At 41.8% G+C, this 25,550-nt stretch overlaps 1 protein-coding gene across 1 annotated transcript; it reads right to left on the minus strand.

The window, feature by feature from the left end:
• Window positions 1–5,855: 5,855 nt before the first annotated feature.
• Window positions 5,856–24,431, minus strand: LOC311519328 (uncharacterized protein; the record flags this gene model as incomplete). Its single annotated transcript, XM_084625747.1, has 4 exons — window positions 5,856–7,237; window positions 8,009–8,125; window positions 8,204–8,832; window positions 24,296–24,431. The coding sequence occupies 4 exons, from the start codon at window positions 24,429–24,431 to the stop codon at window positions 6,701–6,703; spliced, it is 1,419 nt and encodes a 472-aa protein (XP_084481873.1). The 3' UTR covers window positions 5,856–6,700.
• Window positions 24,432–25,550: the final 1,119 nt, after the last annotated feature.

Below are 25,550 nucleotides of genomic sequence, written 5' to 3' on the forward strand. Positions count from 1 at the left end.
TACAATCAACTAGTGAATAACAAAATGAGCAGCATGATTTTATCCCATAGAAAAATGACAATTTTAAATGATATGGTGTTTTTCTTCCAGAACAGCCAGCCCTCAGCCTGCTTTCTTCTCCCTGAAATCCATAACAAATAGATGGGTTTGGAAGTGACCCTTAGGGTCAGCAGATGCCGGCTGCTTGGGACCAGGAATGGAGTGAGTTCCAAAGTCGAAACCCCTCATGGAAAATTCTCTGCCAGCAAGTTCTTATCCCTTAGCTCCAGGGGCTCCAGTTTAAGACCTTCCAGCTTGATTCCAGTTTCAGCAGTATGGTACTGGGAGACGGGCAGTAATACAGTTAGGTGGATCCCGAGCGATTCAGGGCTTTAAAACCAACACCTTATGCTCATATGGAAGCTCACATGGAAGCTAAACAGCAGCCATGCAGATCCCAGAACACTGGTATATTGTGCTTTTAGCTCAATAAGTGAGACACCACATGATGCACCATTTTGAGTTTCCAGGTAGATTTAGAAGTTATGGGGATCTGCAGAGCATTTTATTTCTCTTACCTAAAGTCAAGATGACACGGACTTGAACAACTATCACATGGCGCCCATTTGAAAGAAAGATGTGCTACTTCCTGGCACATAAAGATGGGGGTGAGGAGAAAGCTGTTCTAGTTTTTGCTTCTCTACAACCTTCTAACAGCAGCTGGGACTCTAACCAGACCCCAAGTTGTAATCTTGATTAACAAACAATGCATGCACGCCCTCACTTTAGGGGGCCAATATAATCTCTGCTAGCTTTTCAAGTTGTTTACTCCCAACATAGCAATCTTTCCTTAATTTTATCTGGACAGTGCATCACGCAATTAGCCCTCATCTGTACCTCAATCTCCCCTAGGTACTAGGTAAGGTTTTTGACTACTACAGCTTTTTGGAGAATTAAGAAACAGAGTTAGGTATTATCAGCATATGGAAGGCCTCTTCCTATGCCCCTCACTCCAATCAGCTCCCTCAACAACTTTACATACATTAATGCTGGTTGGAACCCCTTTTTTTTCTTCCCACAGAAAATGTTGACTTTTCAGTGAATAATCAAAAAATAAAATATTTTGGCAGAAAAATTTAAATATGTTGATTTGGAAATGTCACCACAGTGCCTCATAAGAGCTGTGGTTTGAGTGGCACATGCTCCCATTTTCCTTTATAGGCAGGGCTTTCTGATGGGACTAGACTTCCCAAGATGCATCACAGTCTCTCTGCTTGATGAGGGGAGGCAGTGCATCATGGAAGTCTGATGTCTCCCCCCCCCCCCATGCATGAAGTCCAGCTGAAGAAGCTATAGAAGAGAATGGGAACATGAGACAACTGAACTACACCTCCCAATGAGCACCCTGGCAGTGCTTTTTTCATTTCATGACCTTATAAACTGGAGTAATAATAATAGGATGCAATTTAATAGTGAGAAGTGTAAGGTCATGCATTTAGGGATTAATAACAAGAATTTTAGTTGTAAGCTGGGGACGCATCAATTAGAAGTAACGGAGGAGGAGAAGGACTTGGAGTATTGGTTGATCATAGGATGACTATGAGCCGCCAATGTGATGTGGCCGTGAAAAAAGTTAATGCAGTCTTGGGATGCATCAGGAGATGTATTTCCAGTAGGGATAAGGAGGTTTTAGTACTGTTATACAAGGCACTGGTGAGACCTCACCTGGAATACTGTGTGCAGTTCTGGTCTCCCATGTTTAAGAAGGATGAATTCAAACTGGAACAGGTACAGAGAAGGACTACTAGGATGATCCAAGGAATGGAAAACTTGTCTTATGAAAGGAGACTCAAGGAGCTTGGCTTGTTTAGCCTAATTAAAAGAAGGTTGAGGGGAGATATGATTGCTCTCTATAAATATATCAGAAGGATAAATACCGGAGAGGGAGAGGAATTATTTAAGCTCAGTACCAATGTGGACACAAGAACAAATGTATATAAACTGGTCATTGGGAAGTTTAGACTTGAAATTAGATGAAGGTTTCTAACCATCAGAGGAGTGAAGTTTTGGAATAGCCTTCCAAGGGAAGCAGTGGGGGCAAAAGATCTATCTGGCTTTAAGATTAAACTCGATAAGTTTATGGAGGAGATGGTATGATGGGATAACATGGTTTTGGTAGTTAAATATTCATGGTAAATAGGCCCAATGGCCTGTGATGGGATATTAGATGGGGTGGGATCTGAGTTACCCAGGAAAGAATTTTCTGTAGTATCTGGCTGGTGAATCTTGCCCATATGCTGATTTAGGGTTTAGCTGATCGCCATATTTGGGGTCAGGAAGGAATTTTCCTCCATGGCAGATTGGAAGAGGCCCTGGAGGTTTTTTGCCTTCCTCTGTAGCATGGGGCACGGGTCACTTGCTGGAGGATTCTCTGCTCCTTGAAGTCTTTAAACCACGATTTGAGGACTTCAATAGCTCAGACATAGGTGAGAGGTTTTTCGCAGGAGTGGTGGGTGAAATTCTGTGGCCTGCGTTGTGCAGGAGGTCAGACTAGATGATCATAATGGTCCCTTCTGACCTAAATATCTATGAATTTTGGAATGTTCAATTTTGATGAGAAAAAATAAAAAAATTCTACAGAAAGCAGATGCTTCCAGTAGAAAAAAAATTGTGTAGTTGAAAAATCAAAGTCTTGGGTTTGATGCATTATTAGTCCCTCCTCCTTATACCACTGGGCAGGTGAAGGGATGGTCCTGTGGAAAGAAGGGCTCAGGTAAAGTGATATATGTCCATCTGCAAAGGGAAAGAATCCCGTGAAGGGATCTGCTCCCCACATGCACTGCCTTGTGGTCAGGTTAGGGCATGACAGGGGCTCTTCTGTCTTGGTACCCCCTGTTGATAGCTGCTCCAGCTCTGAGGTGGTCTGTCCCCTTCTATACTTTGGCCCATGGGCTGTGCCACAAGTTGTGACCATGCCTTTTGGGATATAAAGAAGACCAACAAAGGGTTATTTTTGCTGCCCAGCAAGGGTATTCGGGCTTCACCTGACCAAAATCACTGACTTGTGACTCTCTGGGATATGGGGTCTTCCTAATCCTGAGTCTCCAGTATCAGAGAGAGGCTTTTTTGCCTCCAGGCACATTGGGAGAAGGGGTAGGAGAACCCAGGCCCATCTGCTCCACTGGATTCTGATCTGATACCCAAAGGTAGGTGGCTGAGTCCTTCACCCTGACACGCGATGCAGCTGCCTCCCTGGATCACTTTTTACCAGCCTCCCCATACATGAGGGAAAAGAAAAGGCTTGTAAACAAATAAATGTAAGAAATCTCCAACCTGCAAATGTCCAGCATCTTTTCCCCTCAGCAGGCCAGGTATACCATCAATAATCAGGGGCCCCACCATCTGGGTCTCCCACAGTGCTCCTTTGTGGTGCTTCAGAGTGTAGATCTGCTCACCTCCATTAGCTGCCTGCAAGTGAGCTACTCTGCTCCCCTTTTCAACTCTTCCTCCTGCTCATACATGCATTGCAGATGTAGTGGGTCACAGCTGCCAGGGCTTAGAGCTGCTCCTTAACCTTTTCCTGCAGAAGGCTTGGCTCTCTAGAAGAGACCCCCACCTCTTTCCCAGATCCAGCCACGACTGAGCTACAGCTCCCTCCACTTACGGTGAGGAGGGCAGGGTGGGTTTGGCTCTGCCCACCCAGGGGGAATGTAATTGTCCTTCCCTCTCAGGTCCAGAGGGGCCTCATTACGCTGTTCATTGCTATATATGTGCATCATTTGGAGCCAGGAAAAGTCTCTAAATCCAGAAGTGTGAATTTTAAGTCTGGTCATGAAATTATTTTTTAGATATATTTTGTTCTGTTTACCTCCCTGTGGCAGCCCCTCCTAGGTATAACAGAGGGAGTATGTGGCGATGAAAGACTTCACAAATAATTAACACACACCAACAAAATGTTAAGTATGCAAGACACAAACAGAGACATTGTCTGACCCAAAGAGCTTACAGTCTAAAAGACAAAGATGAAACAAAATTACTCAGAGAGATGCAGATTATAGCAATAACTTAAAACATATATGCATGTAAATTGGTGGTAGTATATGGTGTCACAGGGCAACATCTGCCAATTAAAAGATAAGAGGCCAGTGCACCAGTAACTGATCATCTGAACCCCCTATTAGGAGAGGTAAGTTAGAGAGCTGGAAAGTCAGGGCCTGCGAGAAGTCTGACACAGAAGATGTAGGTGACTGTTGCCCAACTGAGATCTAGGAAGCAGCGAGGAAGAGCTGGCAGGTGTTGCTTGGGAGAGAGCTTCAAGAAACCCAGTAGAGAGAACTGAGTTTGAATGGGACCAGCAACAAAAGTGCTGTGAGAACTGACCAAAGCTGGGGACCCTGATAAGCAGAAGGCTTGGGCAGTGGTACCTAGGAAAAGGAGAAGATCTAGTGAGGTCAGGGGAGCTGAGCCCAGAAACAAGATTGTTGTTGTGGGAGGATGGATCCTCCTGAGCAGGTGCAGGGCTCCCAGGCAAGGAGGTAGGGTGACCAGATAGCAAGTGTAAAAAATCAGGACAGGGGTTTTAGGTGCCTATATAAGAAAAAGCCCCCAAAATCGGGGCTGTCCCTATAAATTGGGACATCTGATCACCCTACAAGGAAGCCAGGGAGTGGAACTTGTGGGCAAAAGACTTGAGTGAAGGGCTATGGGAAGACTGGTCACTCTCAGGCAGGGAGACCAGGAGAGTGGGACCCCGGATCAGGGCAAAGGTACTGTGAACAAAGTGCTGTGATTGACTCTCAGGTAGGTAACTTGGAGGTGATGCTCATGAAGAAGGGAATGAGAAAAACCTGTTGTATCTTTATGTTTATTGTGGAAATGGTAGAATAGTTTTTATTACAAGGTTTATCGGGAATTACTGCACAAGTGTATATGAAAAAATTATGCCCAGAGGCAGGCTTAGTATCAGACATTGACATTATGTTTCTTTCATAGGTGGACAAAAGGTAAACTGGGCTCAGTGAACCCTATCATGCTGCTGCCTGGTGCTGGATAGTACCTGAGGTGGGGGGTTGTGTTTTCACATATGGGTTGAGGGTTTTTTTGTAGGACTCTTAGGAGGGGACACTTTTCAGGAGGGGTTTACGTGAAGAAAGGATATGTGCCTGGCGTAGTGGGATAAGGAAGTGTTCCAGGAAAGCAGGTGGCATGGAAAAAAAGCATGAAGATGAGCATAGAAGAAGGAAATAAAGGAAACACTGGGATTGGCAAAGCAAAGGGAGCAGGATGAGATGTGATAAGAAACCAGCAATGGAGATATAGGCAGAGATAGAGCTTTGATATTCTTGGGGGCAAGGAGAAGACGCCTAGACTTTTTTTCAGTAGGTGAGGGATGCAGATCCTTTCTTTTCCCACCCACAACAGACCTTAAATAAAACATGGAGTACAGAGAAATCTGAAAGCCGTGTGAAATAATTTAAAAGATGTTTAAAGGAATATTTGGGGAGGGGGAAGGGAGAAGCTGTTTTTTACTTCCCCGAGTCACAGATATGTCCGTCTCAGCCAGACACAGACAAGAACAGTTATCTCCCATTCTGTACAGTTATATGGAAGAGAATACAACCAATTAAATGATCTAATAGAAATGGAACATTTGTATGTTTCTCTTGTGCTTCTTTCCTCCTATGTTGATTCTGAGTGGTTATCTGCCTTTGTGTATTAAAACACACTTGTCTTTCCATTATCTGGAGGAATACAGGAATCAATCTACAGGAGAAGTGAGGTCTGGCCTCCCTTTTGTGACTGCAACTTGCAACGATGAAATTTGTGCCTGCATGAATGCACACCTGTTGCGGTTCAGTGATGAGACAGAACACAGCTTTATGCAAGCAAGCAGGCTGGTCAGCGGAGATGGGCTGTTCTGCCCCCCCGCCTTCCACCTTCTCCTTTTATTATATTTCTCCCCCTAAGCATTACACACTGCTACACAAAGGAATGTATGACGTTGATTCATATGCTTAATTACCATCCTCTATCTACTACAATCCTGGTTCTCAGGCCTTGAGCCCAGGCTAAAGAAACCTCCCACAGTTGCTGTCCAAACAATCAAGTTCTCAGGGTTCATATCTAGCCCTTGTCCTTGGATAGAGCAATGTGTGCATTGCTCCTAGGAGACAGTCAGGGTGTGCCCCGCCTGCTTCCAGGTGGAATAGCTAGACATTAACCCTTCATCTCCCCTTTTTTGTTTATTGATAATTGGCCATCTCATGGTAGCCGCCAATTTGTTTTATCATGCTATTTAACTCCCAGACAGACAAGGACATAACCTGGGGAGCTTTCCAGGGCAAAAATTTTACAAAGTCTTAACAAGGAAGGAATACATTGTACACAGCAACAACAAAAAATAAGCCCAATAATTACAAACACAAAATAACCAAAAGCTTAACATCTGCAATATAATCATCTAAAAGGGATACACTTCTTTTACTACAATTGTAACCAGCAAAAGGCAATATAAGTATCATTCTACTAAGACAGCAAAGGGTGCCATCACTTAAATTTGCAGGAATATAATTAAAGGTGCATGAACCACAAGTAAAAACCCATCCTGATGGTAGGATGATATGGCCATAATTATATAAAACATTAACAGCATGGGAACAATTTAAAAGGGATTAAGAAATTTTTTGACAGCCCAATGGCACCTTTGTACTAGTGCAGTTAACTACACGCGCACAGGTGACATTGTGAGCCCCGGCCGGGTACGGAGTGTGGAGGGATATAGCCGTGCAAGGCGGAGTATAGTTGGCCGGGCCCCAATTAGCCATGCTAGAGTACTGGGAGAAAAGATTAGCATAAGCAAAGAGCAGTATCTTATTCTCCTTCGGGCTTGTAACGGGGGAGGCGCTTCCGAGCCAACCCCTACAGAAAATAGCAGGCACAAAAGGCACACAATCATCACAGAATTAGCAGTGATTTGGGCGAGAATCGCCACAAACAAAGTCTTAGGAGTTTCTGGCTGCTGATCTGCTGCCAGTTTTCGTTGAGCCGTGGCGACCAATGCTTTTACTGCTCCCCCTGTCACGGGCTGGCTTGGGACGTTACGCCTCCTCCGTTTCCGTCCCGCCGTTGTCGACTCGGGGGGCAACGCGGTCTCCTCCAAGGTCAGCTGAAACTCTGGTATGGGATTCGACAGCCCCTGGTGCCATGCCATGTTGTTTAAGTGCTGGTCGCACGCACCGGGCTGGAACCCACAACGGTCCTGCAGGGAGAGACACAGCAGCATATCCCCGACCCCAAGTGATTAGAGGTGCTGGGCCCAGCCACTGTGGATCGGGCAGCTGACGGTAAAAGACACGCGGTCTTTCCAGTACCTCAGATTTGTGAAAATGCCGATCCGCAGGGGTCTGCTGATCTGCATTCAGTGTTAAATTATTTAAAGTAAACAAGAGAATATACATCTGTTGTTGAATGTCTCCTAAGGTTCGGAGATGCAGCTCCCCTTGTTTTAATTGTTTATCTAGCAAGGTTTTGAGTGTGCGATTGGCACGTTCAACAATGGCTTGGCCCGTGGAATTATAAGGGATTCCGTGTTTAAGACGGACGTCCCAGCGGGCACAAAAGGTGGAGAGGGCTGCAGAGCAGTAGGCTGGGGCATTATCTGTTTTAATTTGGCAAGGGCGACCCATAACAGAAAAGCAGGCCAGCAAATGGTGAATAACTTGTTAGTGGCTTCCCCACGTTGTGGGGTTGCCCAAAGGAAACCTGAATAAGTATCAACGGAAACATGTAAAAATGAATAGGGGCGGAATTGTGGTACATGAGTAACATCCATTTGCCACAGCTGATTTGCTGCGGTACCTCGGGGGTTAACAGCATAAGAAAAAGTAGGAGCAGCAGCAGCACAGTGGGGGCAGGAACGAACAATAGAACGTGCATGATCAGCAGGAATGTGGAACTGCCGGGCCAAAACAGAGGCAGACTGATGAAAAAAGGCATGGCTTTCAATGGGGTCAGAAAAAAGGGAATTTACCTGACCACGCAACGCGCGATCGGCGCGTGCATTGCCCTCAGTGAGTGGCCCAGGCAGAGGGGTATGACTGCGAATATGAGCAACAAAGTAAGGGAAATGACGAGTGGCAAGAAGACGCTGTAAAGACAAAAACAGGCGAAGGAGATCTGCATCAACCTGAGGGGTAATGAGGGCAAGGGGTAAATGATCAATTACCTGATAAACATAATGGGTATCCACAATTAAATTAAAGGGACAATCAGTAAAAAGTTGAAAGGCCAAAATAACAGCAGCCAATTCTGAACGCTGTGCAGAACGCTGAGGCAGTGTAAAACGAGAATGCCAACGAGGGGGGTCACCCAACTGATAAGTGACTACACCTCGGTGGGGAGAACCATCAGTAAAAAGAGTGACAGCGGAAATAATGGGTTGAGAGCGGCTAAGACGATGAACAACTAGGGGCACCTTTTGGGTAATGACCAATCGAGGATCTTTTGGAGGATTGTAAGAAATCTCTCCCACATAATCACAAAGAGCAACCTGCCAGGGCAAGGAGGTGTGGCACAAAGAGTCAAATTCAGTACGGGACAAGGGGAGCACAATGGCAACTAAATCAGTGCCAGTGAGTTGCACTGCACGGTGGCGGGCTTTACGAACAAGATCAGATAGGGCATCTAAATACGGATAAATATTTCGAGGAGGGGTGGATGAAAGGTACAGCCACTCTATAATAGAGACGGCTGTATCTGTACGGGGTACAAACAGAGCCGCAGTTGGCGTATGAGGGGTGGCAAGATCGGCAGCTCCTCTGTTGGTGCTGAAGAGGGCCTTTCCAAGGCGACACGCTGTGTCGCATCGCCAGGAGGGGGGATGACTGCAGGGGCGGACGGGGGCGGCGAGAGCACCAGCCTCGCGAGGGAGGGTCTGTCTGAGGCGACACGCTGTACCACGTCGCGGCAGAGGTGCCAGGCATGTAAAGCCTGCACGGGTGCCCGAGGCTCTTTGTGCAATGTCTGGCCCAATCGCTCCCAGTCCGCTAACTTAAGGCTTCCAGCTTCAGGATACCACGGGCACTTGGCACGCACCTCCTGTAGCAGGAGAGTGAGTTCTCGAGCCGGGCAGTCATGCTGAGCCTTACGCAGCAAATACTGCAGCTCATTACGGTGTTGCACTTGCAAAGCAGAGAGGGAGCTTCCCATACTTACCACAATGAAAAATACTCACCGGGATCCACGAAGTGGATGAGTGACGCGTCTGAAACCCTTGCCGGGCGAGGTGAGTGCTGAGGGCCCCACGTTGGGCGCCAGTTGTTGCGGTTCAGTGATGAGACAGAACACAGCTTTATGCAAGCAAGCAGGCTGGTCAGCGGAGATGGGCTGTTCTGCCCCCCCGCCTTCCACCTTCTCCTTTTATTATATTTCTCCCCCTAAGCATTACACACTGCTACACAAAGGAATGTATGACGTTGATTCATATGCTTAATTACCATCCTCTATCTACTACAATCCTGGTTCTCAGGCCTTGAGCCCAGGCTAAAGAAACCTCCCACAGTTGCTGTCCAAACAATCAAGTTCTCAGGGTTCATATCTAGCCCTTGTCCTTGGATAGAGCAATGTGTGCATTGCTCCTAGGAGACAGTCAGGGTGTGCCCCGCCTGCTTCCAGGTGGAATAGCTAGACATTAACCCTTCACACACCTTAATTCAGAGGATGTGTGTTTCTACTTATATGATTAGCGCCTGCCTTTCAGTAGTTGGTGTTCCATGGTGTTTGCCTCACAAATAAGGATTAAGTAAATACCTCAGGATTTGGTCTCTGCTGTAGACCTTTTCCAAGATTTAGGTTGACCCTACATATCTTCATATTTATGTATTTCTTCAGGTTAAAAGGTAAATTATTTCTAAGAAGGTAGATTCTGAAACACTTGTGATTACTACTTACTTACATTGCTATGCAAATAATTCAGTTGACTTCTGGGTTACTATGCATGAGTCAGGGTGGTAGAATTTGTACCAAGCTGTTGAAATATTGTTTGCATTATTATAAAACTCGAAAGGCTGTTAGTCCATATTGTGAAATGACATCTGAGTATTTATCTGCTAAAAATGCATATCATCAGTTAAGTGGCATCCACCACCTTAGCACTGTTATCATTGAAAGGTGGCTTAAGTGTTTCTTGGGTGTATATAGTAAATACAATAGTTGTGAAAGAAGGGAGTGTTTTATTTCATTATGGTCTCAATAGAACACCCAGAGCAGTTGTTTTAAGGTTGTATTGCATCCAAAGACCTGACATGGATTTCTATATGAGTGTTTCATACACCATTATTGAGATCATAATGACTCATAAGAAACTCAATTGAAGAACAATTATGGTTTAAAAATGCTACATATATCAGAAAAGTGAGTCTTCATGATATAAAAATTGTATAATTTAATTACATTTCCCATTAACTACTATATTCTCTAAGAATTCATGCCCATTGTGGCACCATTCACCAGTTATTAAGATCATAAAGAAGCCTCATCATGGGATATAATTAAGGATGAGTGAACCAATCTAGATAAATTAAAAACCAGAAATCCCAACTCTTTGACCTAAATTTGCACTGACCCATACTCTTTTTTTTAAAGGTTTAAAAAATTACTTTTTCTTCCATTTTCACATGCTACTTCTGCATTTCATGGTTTATACCAAGACTCAAAATGGGAGGATCAGAATACCACAGAAAATGTTCTTGTGAGATTTTTGACCTTCTTGGAACTTAGTAGTACCAGAAATCCCTTTTTATAATATTTTCACCCTGATTTCTAGATCAAAGTGGTTTTCAAAACTAAAAATTTGAAATACTAGGCAAACTTTTTGACATTTATTCTTCACTGGAAATTGTGGGGAAGATCATGGGTTATTTCCTTATTTAAATAAGGTATATTTATAAATAAATATCAATGTATAAATGATACTCATGATATTTTTCCATGGTTGGTTATTACTTCAGCTGCCAGGTAAAAGAATATATATATATATTCTTTTTAACTAGGAAGTAGAAAAGCTAGCACAGTTCCTATCAAATACATACAATGCATGCAGTTATGAAAGTCTGCAGTTTATAGAAGGACAAAAGTTCAGTACAAGCAGGGACTTTAAAGTAACAACAGTACATTTTATTTTTATCCCTGTGGCAGATCTTCCTTATCAAAACATCACTGAAATGAAAGGACAAAAAGGAAGAACTCTATGACAAGGATAAACTGTTTAGACATTTTTTTTCTAACAAAAAATGCCTGATAACATTTAGCATACTGTTTTCTTTATCTTTCGGTGCTAACAAATTCTAAAAACAGACCTCCAAAATATCTAAATTTGTCGATTCCCATCAATATTTCTAAGCAAAATACATTTATTAACAGAATAAAGGGTTTCTTCTGTATTGGAAATAGGAGACAATTTTTGATCCCTCTTTTGTAACCTGGTTAAAAGTTACAAAACAAAGGGTAGGAATAAATCGTCAGTTTTCACAGTGGAGAGAGATAAATAATGGGGTCCCCCCAAGGAGCTGTACTGGGACCTGTGCTGTCCAAATTATTCATAAGTGATCTGGAAAAGGGGGTGAACACTGAGGTGGAAAATTTTTCAGACAATACAAAATTACTCAAGATAGTTAAGTCCAAAGCTGACTGAAAAGAGTTACAAAGGGGTGTCACGAAATTGCGTGACTGGGCGACAAAATGGCAGATAAAATTCAATGTTGAGAAATGCAAAGTAATGCACATTGGAAAACATAATCCCAACTATGCATACATAATAATGGGGTCTAAATTAGCTGTTACCACTCTAGAAAGTTATTGGAGTCATTGTGGATAGTTCTCTGAAAACATCTGCTCATTGTGTATGTAGCAGCAGTTAAAAATGTGAACAGAATGTTAGGAACCATTAGGAAAGGGATAGATAATAAAACACTATAAATCCATGGTATCTGTACACCTTGCATATTTTATGCATTTCTGGTCACCCCATCACAAAAAAGCTATATTGAAATTGGGAAAGGTGCAGGGAAGGGTAACAAAAATGATTAGAGATATGGAGCAGCTTCCCTATGAGGAGAAATTAAAAAGACTGGGACTTTTCAGTTTAGAAAAGAGACGATTAAGAGAGGGATAGTCTATAAACTCCATGAATGGTGTGGAAAGTGAATAGGGAATTTACCGCTTCACATAACACAGGGTCATGAACCAGGGATCACCTGATGAGATTAGTCGGCAGCAGACTTAAAACAAACATAAGGCTGTTAACAAGATGGTCAGAGAGGCATCCTCATGCTCCTGGTGTTCCAAAACTTCCAAATGCCAGAAGCATCTGACATTGGCCACTACCAGAGACAGGATACTGGGTAGGTGGACCATTGGCCTGACACAGTATGGCCATTCTTATGTTCCTATTATAGACTTGACCAGATTGCATATATAACTGAACAATAGTAGTGTGTGCTTTTCAGATGCTTCCTGTGCCCCTGAAGTAATCATGCCATATTATGAGGAACTGTTCTGTTAATTATGATGCTATACAATTACCACATCTGAGTATATAAAAGTCCTCCAGAATTGATTAAATTTCAGTCATTCATTATTAGAATGTTCATTTCAGAAAATCCAGTTCATCATATATTTTGTAATGTATTGCACTATTGTAGTATTAGTTTAGTGGAGATTCTTGGGCCTTGTGTGGTGTGTCTTGTATTTAGATGGGCCCATGTAGCCCATCTAAATACAACAGGACACAAAACACACAAGGTACAGCAGGCAAGGAAGTGATAGGAGACATACTGAGAGAGGATTATTTTTACAGTTTAATATTGTAATAATAAATAGAGCCCTGTGTGGATACAAATTTATATCTGAGAACGTGGATACCTGCGGATATAAATCGGTATCCATAGAAATACAGGACTCTACCAGGAACTGCAGCAGTGAAAGGAGAATGTGGGGCCGTCACTCCCAGGGTGCTGGCAGCTTCTCTGGCGTGGTTGTACTGCCCCCAGCCCTACCCCCATTTCTTCCACGCAGCTGTCTGCATCTCCTGTGTGGGTCGGTACAGCTGCGCTGGAGAAGCTGCGGGCGCTGGCCGCTGGCTACTGGAAGCAGTGGCCCCACGTTCTGCTCCTTTCACTGCTGCGGTTCCCAGAAGAGTCCTGCAGTTCTGCGAATACTATTTTATATCTGTTGATAGCAAGATCCGGGGATATAAATTTATATCCCCGCAGGGCTCTAAATATAATATATATGTAAATATAAAAACTGAGGATCTAATTTCTGCTCTCACAGTGCTGAGGATTAGGGTTAGCTTTACTGACGGCAGTGGCGATACTGTAGTTTGAGGGAGGTGAAAATCAGGCTCCTAAGACTGTAATTCCTTCTGTGGCCAGGGGCAAACCACTCCAGGTCTGATTTATGATGTTACCAGACTCTCTTGGTGGGATTCAACCCTCAAGCGTTGCTGGGAGGAACATTGTTCATAATTAAAATACAACGGGCTTATTAAGAACACCACACACAGTAATTTGGCTGAATAAAACAAAGTTGGACAAAAGGTGAATTACATCTGAGGGAAATGAAAATATGGTGGACTAATAGCCAACCTATTCAAAATAAAAAAGACTGTGAGAGTTTGGGTTTGATTTGTGAAGGGCTAAGTGAGCCTAAACATTACTGTTGCTTATGTGTTTCACTTTGGCAATCTAGTAAATATGAATTATTACTCTGAAATGTGGATTCTCCTTGTGAATTTCCATTGATTTAGAAAACTTCTGTACAATTTCTAATCAATTAAAATCCAGTTTTTCCTCATTTTAGTCATCAGCATTATGTTTCCTTAACAACTTAGTTAAGTCAGTTGCTTGCACTTTATTTTTACTTCCTTAAAAAATATGTATGTGGCTGTCCCAGATTCTCAGCATTTACACTCAAAAATAGACATGTGTAATTAAATAATACTTAGAACTTTTCAACTATGGAGCTCACAGCATTTTATGGAGATAGATAAGTATTATCATGTCACTTTTTATAGATGAGGAAACTAAGTCAGGAAGATTAAGTGATTTATCCAAAGTCACACACTAGGTCAGTGCAGCAGTAGGAATAGAACCCAGACTCTCGGTCCACTACCTAGTGAACCACATTGTGTTAACAAGACCCTATCATTGTTCAATGTTAAACCGTTTAAAACGAGGTTTTAAACACTAGACATTTAGGATTTGGTATACAGAGACCTCAGCCTGCTTTAGTACCATGGCAAACACCATTTAACTTCCCTTTAACCTTATTTTTAAAGTTACACAGAGGAACAAAAAACAATGAAAGCATTTGAAATGTAAAGTATTAAATAATTCATTTTAAAAACATCCCTTGTTTCCTTTCCCTTTAGAGAGAGAGTTTTAGAAGGAAAAGCCCCCATGTTTGATGATCTCTTTGATGGTATTAACTGTCCTTTTTGGAGAAGAGAAGAAGTTAGTTGAGATGGACTGGAGCTGTCATTGTTGCTGTTGTTAAAGTCTAATCTCATTTCCTAGAAGACAAAACAAGACAAACGCACAAAAGAGAAAAGAACAGAAAGATGCAGCTTCCTTCTGTGGTGTTGACTTTCACTTTCAACCTCACTGCTGGAGAAACACAGGCACAGCACACAGTCTTATCAGATTCTCCGAGACCTGAAAAGCTTGTACTAATGTCAAGGCATTGCATTTTGCTGCATTTTTTTTGTCACAAGTTTACACTAATGTTTCAAAATATGCAGTCTTATTAGACAGAAGGAAAAAGGAGAGAGTTAGGAAAGAAACAAAGTAAGGTAGAGAAGGAAAAGGACACGTGGGGAGGTGTGGTGGAACAATGGAATCTTACATTCCAGGTGGTAACAGAGATTTAGTTGCTGGTTGAGGTTGTGTTGTCATCAAATGGATCCCTCTCCTTGGTCTAACCAGGATGTTTCTCAGGATTAGGATGAAGAAGGTCCAGGGTCCCAGGAGATGGTTGGGGTGGCAGCCAGGACGGTGAAGCTCGGTCCAGTAGCCAATTTTTCTCACACTATCACTTTCATATGAACCCCAAAAAGGGAGTGATGTGAGGAGTAGCCTAGTCTCTCATTATTTTGTCCATCAATTAGATCAATTTCCAACACACCAGTTTTGGGTCACTGATTTTTGGTCTCACACTATTTTGTTTACCAGGCATGATCTTGACAGAGTCCTTGAATTATATCAGTAGGCCTTTTGGTTTGGATTAATTCACACTTTGTGTTTCTTTCATACTTTTTCTTATCAACATTTGTTGTTATAGCTTATTGTGACATCTTATGACTTTATATTCACTTCTTACAACAGTTGAGCTTGCAATTAAGGTAAATTTGTAGGCTGAATTATCACAACAGTCCTATCCCACCCTATGTGCTTTGTTCATCTCACTCAATCCTAGTGCGACACTTTAAACTTCAAGTGTTTAGTTCTGTGATTAGTTCCCTTTTATCCGTTAGGATGAGGTCTAATATAGAATTCCCCTGTATTGGTGGCAACACTATTTGAGTTAAGAAATTGTCCCCTATAATGTTTAGAAATTCCAAGGATTCTTTAGTATTAGCAGCATGAGACCTCCAGCATATGTCACACAAATTTAAGTCCCCCATGACTACACAGGATTTTTTCTTACACATTATAGATACTTATGTGCCTACCTGCCAGTGATATCAACAAATTCCATTTTGCACCTATTTGCCTCTTTAGATGCCTAAATACCTTTAAAAGTCTGGCCCTTTAGTTTTAATTCCTTTTATGCACTTTATTTATAGTTGCCTGTCATTGAAAGATAAACCCTTATATACTAAAGGAAAATTCAAATATTTAGTGCAACCGACACTTAACCTCACCAGATGACACCTAATGGCACATATAGTGATTCCAGAAGTAGGAAAATAATTTGCCATGATTCTACTTAAATAAATAGAATTACCTGTGAAAGGTACTTTAATGTTTTAAATTCTCCTTAATGGAGTGCTACAGGAATCTGTAGAGGAACATTACATATAATTTTATTGTAAAACTCAAAGGAGAAAGGAAATAGACTTTATGGAGCCAGTTATTTAAAACACAAATGTGCAAAGTAATTTGTTTACCTAAAGGCAACATTTCCATAAAACATCTTGAGGGAAGTAACTTGCAAAAGTGTAAAAAACTGTGTTAAATTGAAACCAGTGAATTATGTCAATAAACTTATCTGTAGGAATTCATTCTGCTTTTGAATTCAGCAATAATTTACCTTTGAGATTTTGGGACATTTTAACAATGATAAAACCTTAAAGAGAGAATCTGAACTATTATAACTGAACATATTCTTAACTTTCAGTTTACTCCTCTCTCTGATATATGTAACAGCTAGGTGGATTTTAGATAAAGCAAAGGAAGAAAATAGTGATCATATGAAAGTGATTTTTCTTTAAACAAGCATGAGCTAAAAGTATGAGGCTATGGGGCAAAATGGCTCAATACATATTCTGATGTTCTATCCAGATGTCAAAGCTTTGGGGCTCAAGTTTATTAAGCCACTGGACACTTTACAAAAGTGAAACAACCACTGTTATAGAAACTCCCCTAGAAATCCCCTGTGAGGTATCAGCTAGTGAAAATATTAATGAGAAAAGACATATATTTTCTGTTGTTGTCTGGGTGGTTATTGGTTGCACAACTGTTCCTCCCATATATCAGGAATGGTTTCAGTAGCCCTTGAGGACAATGGAATGACTGTTATCATAGACATTAGACAGGCAATTGGCCCAATTTGAAAAAGCAAGGTGTTCCTTCTTTGACTGAATGGAAAGATGCTCAATGAAGAACAAGATGAAGATGAGGCAGGGGACCAGAATTAGATGCTGATAGATGTAGTGTCAGATTGGATTTTTTCTGGTGACTTCCATTGACTGTTTTCCCCCCAGTTTTCAGTTGCCTGATTGTCTTATATTTTCTAGTTTACACTATGAAAAGAAATGACAAGAAGTGTGTGAGGGGAGAGGGGGGGAAATAGGAAAAATTTGGACTCCATTGAAGTTAATGGCAAAATTGCCATTGAATTTGGGGCTAGGATTTCACCCAATATGTGTATAACAAATATTGAGCCAATCCTGCAATGCTTACTCAAGCAAAAACCTCCACTGACTTTGATAAGTAATTGTATAATGACAGAAAAGTTAAAGTCAGCCCTTTCCTTCTCTCCAATGCTAAAACATGAGAAAATACCCAGCCAGAGATTAATTTAAACCCCAAACTTGCAAATCCAAGAATGTATCATGTCTCGCCCCTCCTCAGCCAGAGCAAATAGATGGGCATTCCAGTGTGCCCTGAGAATTCAACAGATTCAGGTTATTTTGGACCAAAAGGACTAATAAATTCCAAAGTTGAGAGGCTCTCAGGTAGAAAGAAGCCAGACAGCAGTTGTGTGAACTTGCCAAGAGATAAGACTGAAGCCCATAAAGAGCAGCCCTGTATGTAGCTGCTATGGTTTGCAGATAAAAACAACTTGTTATGAACAGTATCAAAGACAGCTTAGATCAGTTGTCAAACAGCATCAGCAACTCATCTCTTTTCAGGAGGAGATCACCTACCATTGCTTACATTGCAGTCTCTGTGCCATGCCTAGAATAAGAAGGGTCAAAGAGATGTGAGACAGCTTAATCAATCTGATACTATGTTTTCACTGCAAAATAAGGTGCTAATGTACTCAATGCTTTTTTTGCCTCTGTCTTCACTAACAAGATCAGCTCCCAGACTGCTGCGCTGGGCATCACAAAATGGGGAAGAGATGGCCAGCCCTCTGTGGAGATAGAAGTGGTTAGGGACTATTTAGAAAAGCTGGACGTGCACAAGTCCATGGGGCCGGACGAGTTGCATCCGACAGTGCTGAAGGAATTGGCGGCTGTGAATGCAGAGCCATTGGCCATTACCTTTGAAAACTCGTGGCGAACGGGGGAAGTCCCGGATGACTGGAAAAAGGCTAATGTAGTGCCAATCTTTAAAAAAGGGAAGAAGGAGGATCCTGGGAATTACAGGCCAGTCAGCCTCACCTCAGTCCCTGGAAAAATCATGGAGCAGGTCCTCAAAGAATCAATCCTGAAGCACTTGCATGAGAGGAAAGTGATCAGGAACAGCCAGCATGGATTCACCAAGGGAAGGTCATGCCTGACTAATCTAATCGCCTTTTATGATGAGATTACTGGTTCTGTGGATGAAGGGAAAGCAGTGGATGTATTGTTTCTTGACTTTAGCAAAGCTTTTGACACGGTCTCCCACAGTATTCTTGTCAGCAAGTTAAGGAAGTATGGGCTGGATGAATGCACTATAAGGTGGGTAGAAAGCTGGCTAGATTGTCGGGCTCAACGGGTAGTGATCAATGGCTCCATGTCTAGTTGGCAGCCGGTATCAAGTGGAGTGCCCCAAGTTCGGTCCTGGGGCCGGTTTTGTTCAATATCTTCATAAATGATCCGGAGGATGGTGTGGATTGCACTCTCAGCAAATTTGCGGATGATACTAAACTGGGAGGAGTGGTAGATACGCTGGAGGGGAGGGATAGGATACAGAGGGACCTAGACAAATTGGAGGATTGGGCCAAAAGAAATCTGATGAGGTTCAATAAGGATAAGTGCAGGGTCCTGCACTTAGGATGGAAGAATCCAATGCACCGCTACAGACTAGGGGCCGAATGGCTAGGCAGCAGTTCTGCGGAAAAGGACCTAGGGGTGACAGTGGATGAGAAGCTGGATATGAGTCAGCAGTGTGCCCTTGTTGCCAAGAAGGCCAATGGCATTTTGGGATGTATAAGTAGGGGCATAGCGAGCAGATCGAGGGACGTGATCGTTCCCCTCTATTCGACATTGGTGAGGCCTCATCTGGAGTACTGTGTCCAGTTTTGGGCCCCACACTACAAGAAGGATGTGGATAAATTGGAGAGAGTCCAGCGAAGGGGTCTAGAACACATGATTAGGGGTCTAGAACACATGACTTATGAGGAGAGGCTGAGGGAGCTGGGATTGTTTAGCCTGCAGAAGAGAAGAATGAGGGGGGATTTGATAGCTGCTTTCAACTACCTGAAAGGGGGTTCCAAAGAGGATGGCTCTAGACTGTTCTCAATGGTAGCAGATGACAGAACGAGGAGTAATGGTCTCAAGTTGCAGTGGGGGAGGTTTAGATTGGATATTAGGAAAAACTTTTTCACTATGAGGGTGGTGAAACACTGGAATGCGTTACCTAGGGAGGTGGTAGAATCTCCTTCCTTAGAGATTTTTAAGGTCAGGCTTGACAAAGCCCTGGCTGGGATGATTTAACTGGGAATTGGTCCTGCTTTGAGCAGGGGGTTGGACTAGATGACCTTCTGGGGTCCCTTCCAACCCTGATATTCTATGATTCTAAGGTGTGTGGGGTTTTTGTTTTGATTTTATTACGTCAAGATAGCTAACTTAAGATAGCTGTCTTGATGTAAAATTCTAGTGGAGAGAAGGCTCTGTAGTTTTTATCTTGATGTAATTAGTTAATGTAAATCTCAGGTGGGTTGACTTCAACTAGCTAGATCAGCATGGATCTGCATGTGCCATACATAAATCAAAAATCAAGGGAGCCTGATTCTCCATTATTCTGGGATTGCTTTGTAATACTCTAGTGACACAAAGCAGCCTTAAAACTAGTTTAACCAGTCTGCCTCAGAATTACTACTATCTAGGTGAATCTTGTGTTGTAACCCAACCCACAAATTCAGAGAGTGTAGCTGGAGAATGGGGGACACCAGGACCTCCTTGCACCCTGGCAATCCCCAGCTTCTGCAACTGACCTGTGGTGATACAGGAACTGGATATAGATTAGAGAAGCTCTGAGACTACAGAACTCTAACTGACCTCAGAGACCAGCATGGTAGATTGAGAGGCACAGGACAGGAGAAGACAGCAGTACAATGGTTCTGCTAACTTTTCCATAAAGTCTCCTCTGCAATGGGGAACCAGGCTTAAAGGGGTTCTAGGAGCAGCCAAGGCCAGGGAAGGCCTGGATAACATGACTTCAACAGAGCTGCACTACTAATAATCAGGTAAGGGGAGGTGTTACTGGACCATGAGTGCTGGCATTGCTGGCTCACTTCTCCCACATATACCCTGGAATCAGTTAGGTCTAAGGGCTAAATCCATTCCACTGAGGGGAGGGTTTGGCAATCCTGTAAGGAGTAGGGTAACCTCCAGGAGGGGTTTCTACATTATTGCTGATGAGGCCAACAGAGATTTAAAGCAGTTGTATAATTGGAAGTATTATCCCAATGTAGTTTGTTTTATTTGTATATGTCTACATGAATTGAACAGGGCATATTTTATGTGTATTTCATACTATATATCCATATACCTGCCCTAAATGGTGTATTTCCTAGCCTTCTAGATTTGTTAACTGTACTGTGTTGAGAAAAGGGTTAACAAAGCAGTTTTTCAATTGAAAATGACTGTAAGATAAACTGTGTCTTTACTTATCTCTTCTACTTCAAACATATTTCTGGGAACATACACTATGAATATAAGAGGATATTGTGACCTCTTTATTGTAGTGGGATGTGGCAATTAATTTTTTATCGAAATTTCAATTAGCTTTTCTGTTCCTATAATGTTTTACCTAAATTCCCTTTTTACGTTCTTACTAAGGTTACTGGAAAAGATCATCTAAGCATGACTGTGTTAAAAGGTAGAGGTAAAGAAAACAAATTATTTCTATTGTGCACAAAATTGAGGTCACTTTAGGTTAACTGAATCAGATTCCTTGAAGAGATGAAGACTTTCCACATCATGAAGAATCATTCTGAGAATTCTAATTGAAAAAAGGAAGACATCAGCCTCTTATAAAATGAAAAAGATACCAAGATTAGTACAACTGAGCAGGAAAATCTGAAATAGATTTTTACAGACTGTTGCCTTTATGGCCCTTATAAAAGAAGAATTGTCGAGTGAAAAACAAAGGGGAAAGCCCTAAGGATTACAACTTTATAAAAAATTGTCTGGCAACCTGAGTTCACACTTAGAACCAGTTACAGAATATCTCTAGCAGAAAAGAATCTAGGTCTTTTATAACTGGATTTCTTCCTAATCTGAAATGTTCAAATCTTCCTGAAAACTTAAATAATGGAAAGTCTAGTCTGACAAGTTACATCAGATACAAAAGTTCTTAAAGGAGATATTTATGGCATTCGTCAGTGATCTTTATAGTTAAGGATACAATGGGTCATTCATTATAAACTCCTGCTTTCAGTTATGTACCATTCTGAAAAATTCACCTTTTGGACTGAAATAGTCTATTCTTCATGAGGATATCACAATGGTTTTCCTGTTTTTACATGAAACCTTTTGATATTTGTGTAACTCAAAAGCAGATTAGTTTTACTATTTTAAACTTCCCAGAAGATAAGTACTTACCTGAGTGGTGCAGCTGGCTTCTTAAAATTTATACATATTAAATATAATGAAGTTAAAGTCTAGTCTAAAGCTCATTCTAATTCATAGGAATTTTTCCTGTATTATCCTATCTGGAAATGTTAAAAAGATCAGTTTTGCACACTACAAAATGTCAACTAATTTCAAAAGTGTGATATTGAGGGGTCTATGAAGTTAAAGTACAAGCAATGGTTTACAGACATAATGAAATCATAATTTCTATCACTATTGTGATGGATCTGGCCTCAGCGGTAACCCAGATATTGCACGTGAGTTTTGTGATATGAGTCTTATGCTGCCTACCCTTACTGCATGGTACTGTATTACTTTTTGTAATCACGCAAACCACTGAAGTATCTTGAGTATATGATGTAGATTGACATTTACTTTAGAATACCATAATAAATATTTTTATCAAGACAATCTGTCATGGACGTTAAGACCAGAAAGGACCATTGTGATCATCTAATCTGACTTCTTGCACATTGCAGGCCACAGGACCTATCCACCTCCTCCTGTAATAGACTCATAACCTCTGGCTGAGTTTACTGAAGTCCTCAAATCCTGATTTAAAGAGTTCAAGTTACAGAGAATCCACCATTTACTCTAGTTTAAACCTGCAAGTGACCTGTGCCTCATGCTGTAAAGGAAGGTGAAACCGCAGAGTCTCTGCCAATCTGACCTGGTCCCAGATCTGACAATCAGTTAGATCCTGAGCATGTCAGCAAGACGCACCCAGCCAGACATCTGGGAAAGAATTCTCTTCAGTAACTCAGTCATGGCAAGTACATTGTGCCACTCGACTAAATTATTGGCAATTTAACACAAATATATACTAAAACTTCTTATATGTAAATGCTTGTATCAAATGTAGTGATTTCAGGCAGTATTTTCTGTATCAGTATCAAGCAAAGTGCAGCACAGTTTGATTCAGTGTCTCATATCGCAGCAAAGGAAATTATTCACTTGGGCCTTGATTTTTTTATCAACTACAGCAAGTTTTGCAAATCACAAACTCATCCAATTTTGCCCAGAGATTCCGGGTTAGCTCATACTTTCCTGTTTCCATCAAAGTTCACCATATTTATCCTGCCATTGTCTGTCTGTACAGAAATACATTCCTGTAGCAGAAGAAAAACATGCTTGTCTAGCACACTACCCAATTCTGCAAATAATCTGGCCACAATACCTGTTCTGGCCAGGAAGCCAAGAAGCTAATTTTCAAAACGTATTTATTTATTTAGCGTTTGCACATCCGCTGAGCCAAGCAATAGCATTCTTAGTGGTCAGATAAGCAATAGAGCAGATTAAATGTTGCTTGGCTGTTGATAAACCCACAACGTTGAGTTGTAAGACTCTGAGTGTGGGCCTTATGCTATGGAAACCATGGGATTTCACATTCTTAGGGTTACCGGAAGTGGCGATACTGGGATTCTTCAAGTATGAGCTTGTGGAATTCAGTTTCCTAGGAATATTGACAGGTGGTGCAATGAGAATGCTGATCCATTGCCACCTGTTAAATGCTCAGTGAGACATATCTCATTGAGTATTTAATCCTCTCAAAGTAAGGTAGAACAAGTGGGGGTGCAGAGATGGGGTTTTACCAGCTTTTGCAGTGGGTTTGAGCCTCTATTATATAGTGCAGAAGACAGCATGTTTGAGAAACCATGGCCGACTCCATACTTAGGGGAGATTTTTTTCAAAGTCCTGCAGGAAAAAAATAGGCTTACAGATCTGGTATATCCTCTGATTTGTATAAACATCAAAGATTGGGCCAAGTTCACAACTGATATAAATGAATGAAACCCCTTTTTAGTCAATGGTGTTGCATCTATTTATGCAAGCAGTAAATGTGGACATTTTGTGCTGCTTGCTTTTTCAGGCCAGAATAATAACTGCATGATAGATAAAATTCCTTAAAGCTCTTTGAAACAGAAATTTGTACATCCATAAAGATATATATTCCTTGGTCACTCGTTCCCTACAAGGAGGCTATACAGTAAGAGGAAAAATGAGAACACATGGCACTTTGCTCCCCCGATAATCAAGGATAGTTGCCATAGTAACTGCATCAACTTACACCAAACAGGATCAGGGTGCCTATTCGCTTGACCTTAATTCCTTTTTTTGCATGCTGCCAGTGTTATCAGCTTTAGTGATACATAGTTGGTCATTTGAATCCATTTTTGGGATGTTCTTTTTTTTTTTCTGAAGCAAAATAACCAATACATATTGTCCCTGTAATGTTAATATTAAAGTTTTAAGTTTATACACACACACCTGTCAGGAAACAAGAATGGTAGGAATCTTGGGATAACATTGCACATGTGCTTCGTTTTTCTGTTCCTGTTTTTCCTCTTTAAATGTTTACTTTAAAACATTGCTGTTTATAGCTCTGGTCCTCAAAGACTTAAGCACATACTTAACATTATGTACTGTGAGTAGTCCTGTTAAAATCTCTTCATAATAGTCTGCAGGATCAGGGCCTATGTTGCTAAACATATAGAACAAAATATACAGATGTGCAACATGGCTAATTGTGTTACTCCAAGAGCTTTAATATTTTAATTTCCTGACTTTTGAGTATTTAAATTTACCCTTAGTATTACAGGAACATAATTTTTGTAACAAGGGAAGGAATACAGATTTTCTTTTAAAAATAAACAAAAAGACATTTAATGTCACTATATGCTAAATACACAATGATTTTCTCTCTCTTAAAAAAATGCTTATTTCACTATCCCAGAGGAGAAAATGTGAACTTTAATGCCTAGTTTATGACTTAGATGATGTGACAGCACATGGAGTAAGAATCCCTCTTACATCCGCTTTTTGCAATCCAGTTGAGGGGTTCAGATGCATAGATAGGAGCAAATCTATTTACCTGCCTATTCTTTTCCTGAAACATGTTGGCAGGGAGTGCATAGAGACTGGTCGGAAACTTGACATCGCCTTCCATACTTGCCAATCAGAGTAGCTGATGAGCAGTAGGTAAACATTTACTGCTATTAGCAGCAAATTGATAAAGGTCAGCATTTTCTCAAATGTTTCAACTCAATTTGGATAGGGGAAAAATGAAAACATTTTGATGAAATTTTGTAGGTTTTTTTCTCTTGCACATTTTCTAACAACCTCTCCAGGAACAAAGAGGAAACAGGGAAAGACATGTGACTTAGAGTTGTGTTTCTGGGACACAATGCCTCCTGGTGGTACTCCTGGGTTGATCACCAATTGTTCAGGGTTCTGCCTATAGCCTTTAACAGATATGGAGGGTTTAGGGTGTGGACCCAGAATAACCAGTGATATGGGTAGTGTGCTCAGATTTTCCCCAGACATCTCTTTAGGCTTCTATATTTCTAAATAGTACCATGCTGCAGGATGCTCTCAGTGGCAGAGCTTCTGGGGCCCCTCAGGGTAATAAAGCACTAAGTCACTCAGGTGTTCTGAAAATTTTACCAAATTGTGCCATAATTGCCTCTCCCAGTGTTAAAATGCTTCTCAATTGTGAGGGCTGCTCTCATCTTGGTATTCTTGCACCTCAGGGCAGGGGAAAGCAAGTCACAAAGTTCCATGAAAGTGCCCTTACACATGTGAAAGTTTCGCAGCCACTGGGAATCGTCCCAGACCTGGAACACTATGCGGTCCCACCAGTCTGTGCTTGTTTCCCGAGCCCAGAATTGGCGTTCCACCGCATGAACCTGCCCCATTAGTACCATGATGCCCACATTGCCAGGGCCCATGCTTTGAGAGAAGTCTGTGTCCATGTTCTGATCACTGACGTCACCGCGCTGACGTCGCCTACTTGCCCGGTATCGCTTTGCCAGGTTCTGGTGCTGCATATACTGCTGGATAATGTGCGTGTTGTTTAATGTGCTCCTAATTGCCAAAGTGATCTGAGCGGGCTCCATGCTTGCCATGGTATGGCGTCTGCACAGAAAAAAGGCGCGGAACGATTGTCTGCTGTTGCCCTGACGGAGGGAGGGGCGACTGACGACATGGCTTACAGGGTTGGCTTACAGTGAATTAAAATCAACAAAGGGGGTGGCTTTGTGAGAAACTGAATGGCTCCCTCATAGAT

Source organism: Lepidochelys olivacea (assembly GCF_965140295.1).
Source record: "Lepidochelys olivacea isolate rLepOli2 genome assembly, chromosome: 4".
NCBI lineage: Eukaryota > Metazoa > Chordata > Testudines > Cheloniidae > Lepidochelys > Lepidochelys olivacea.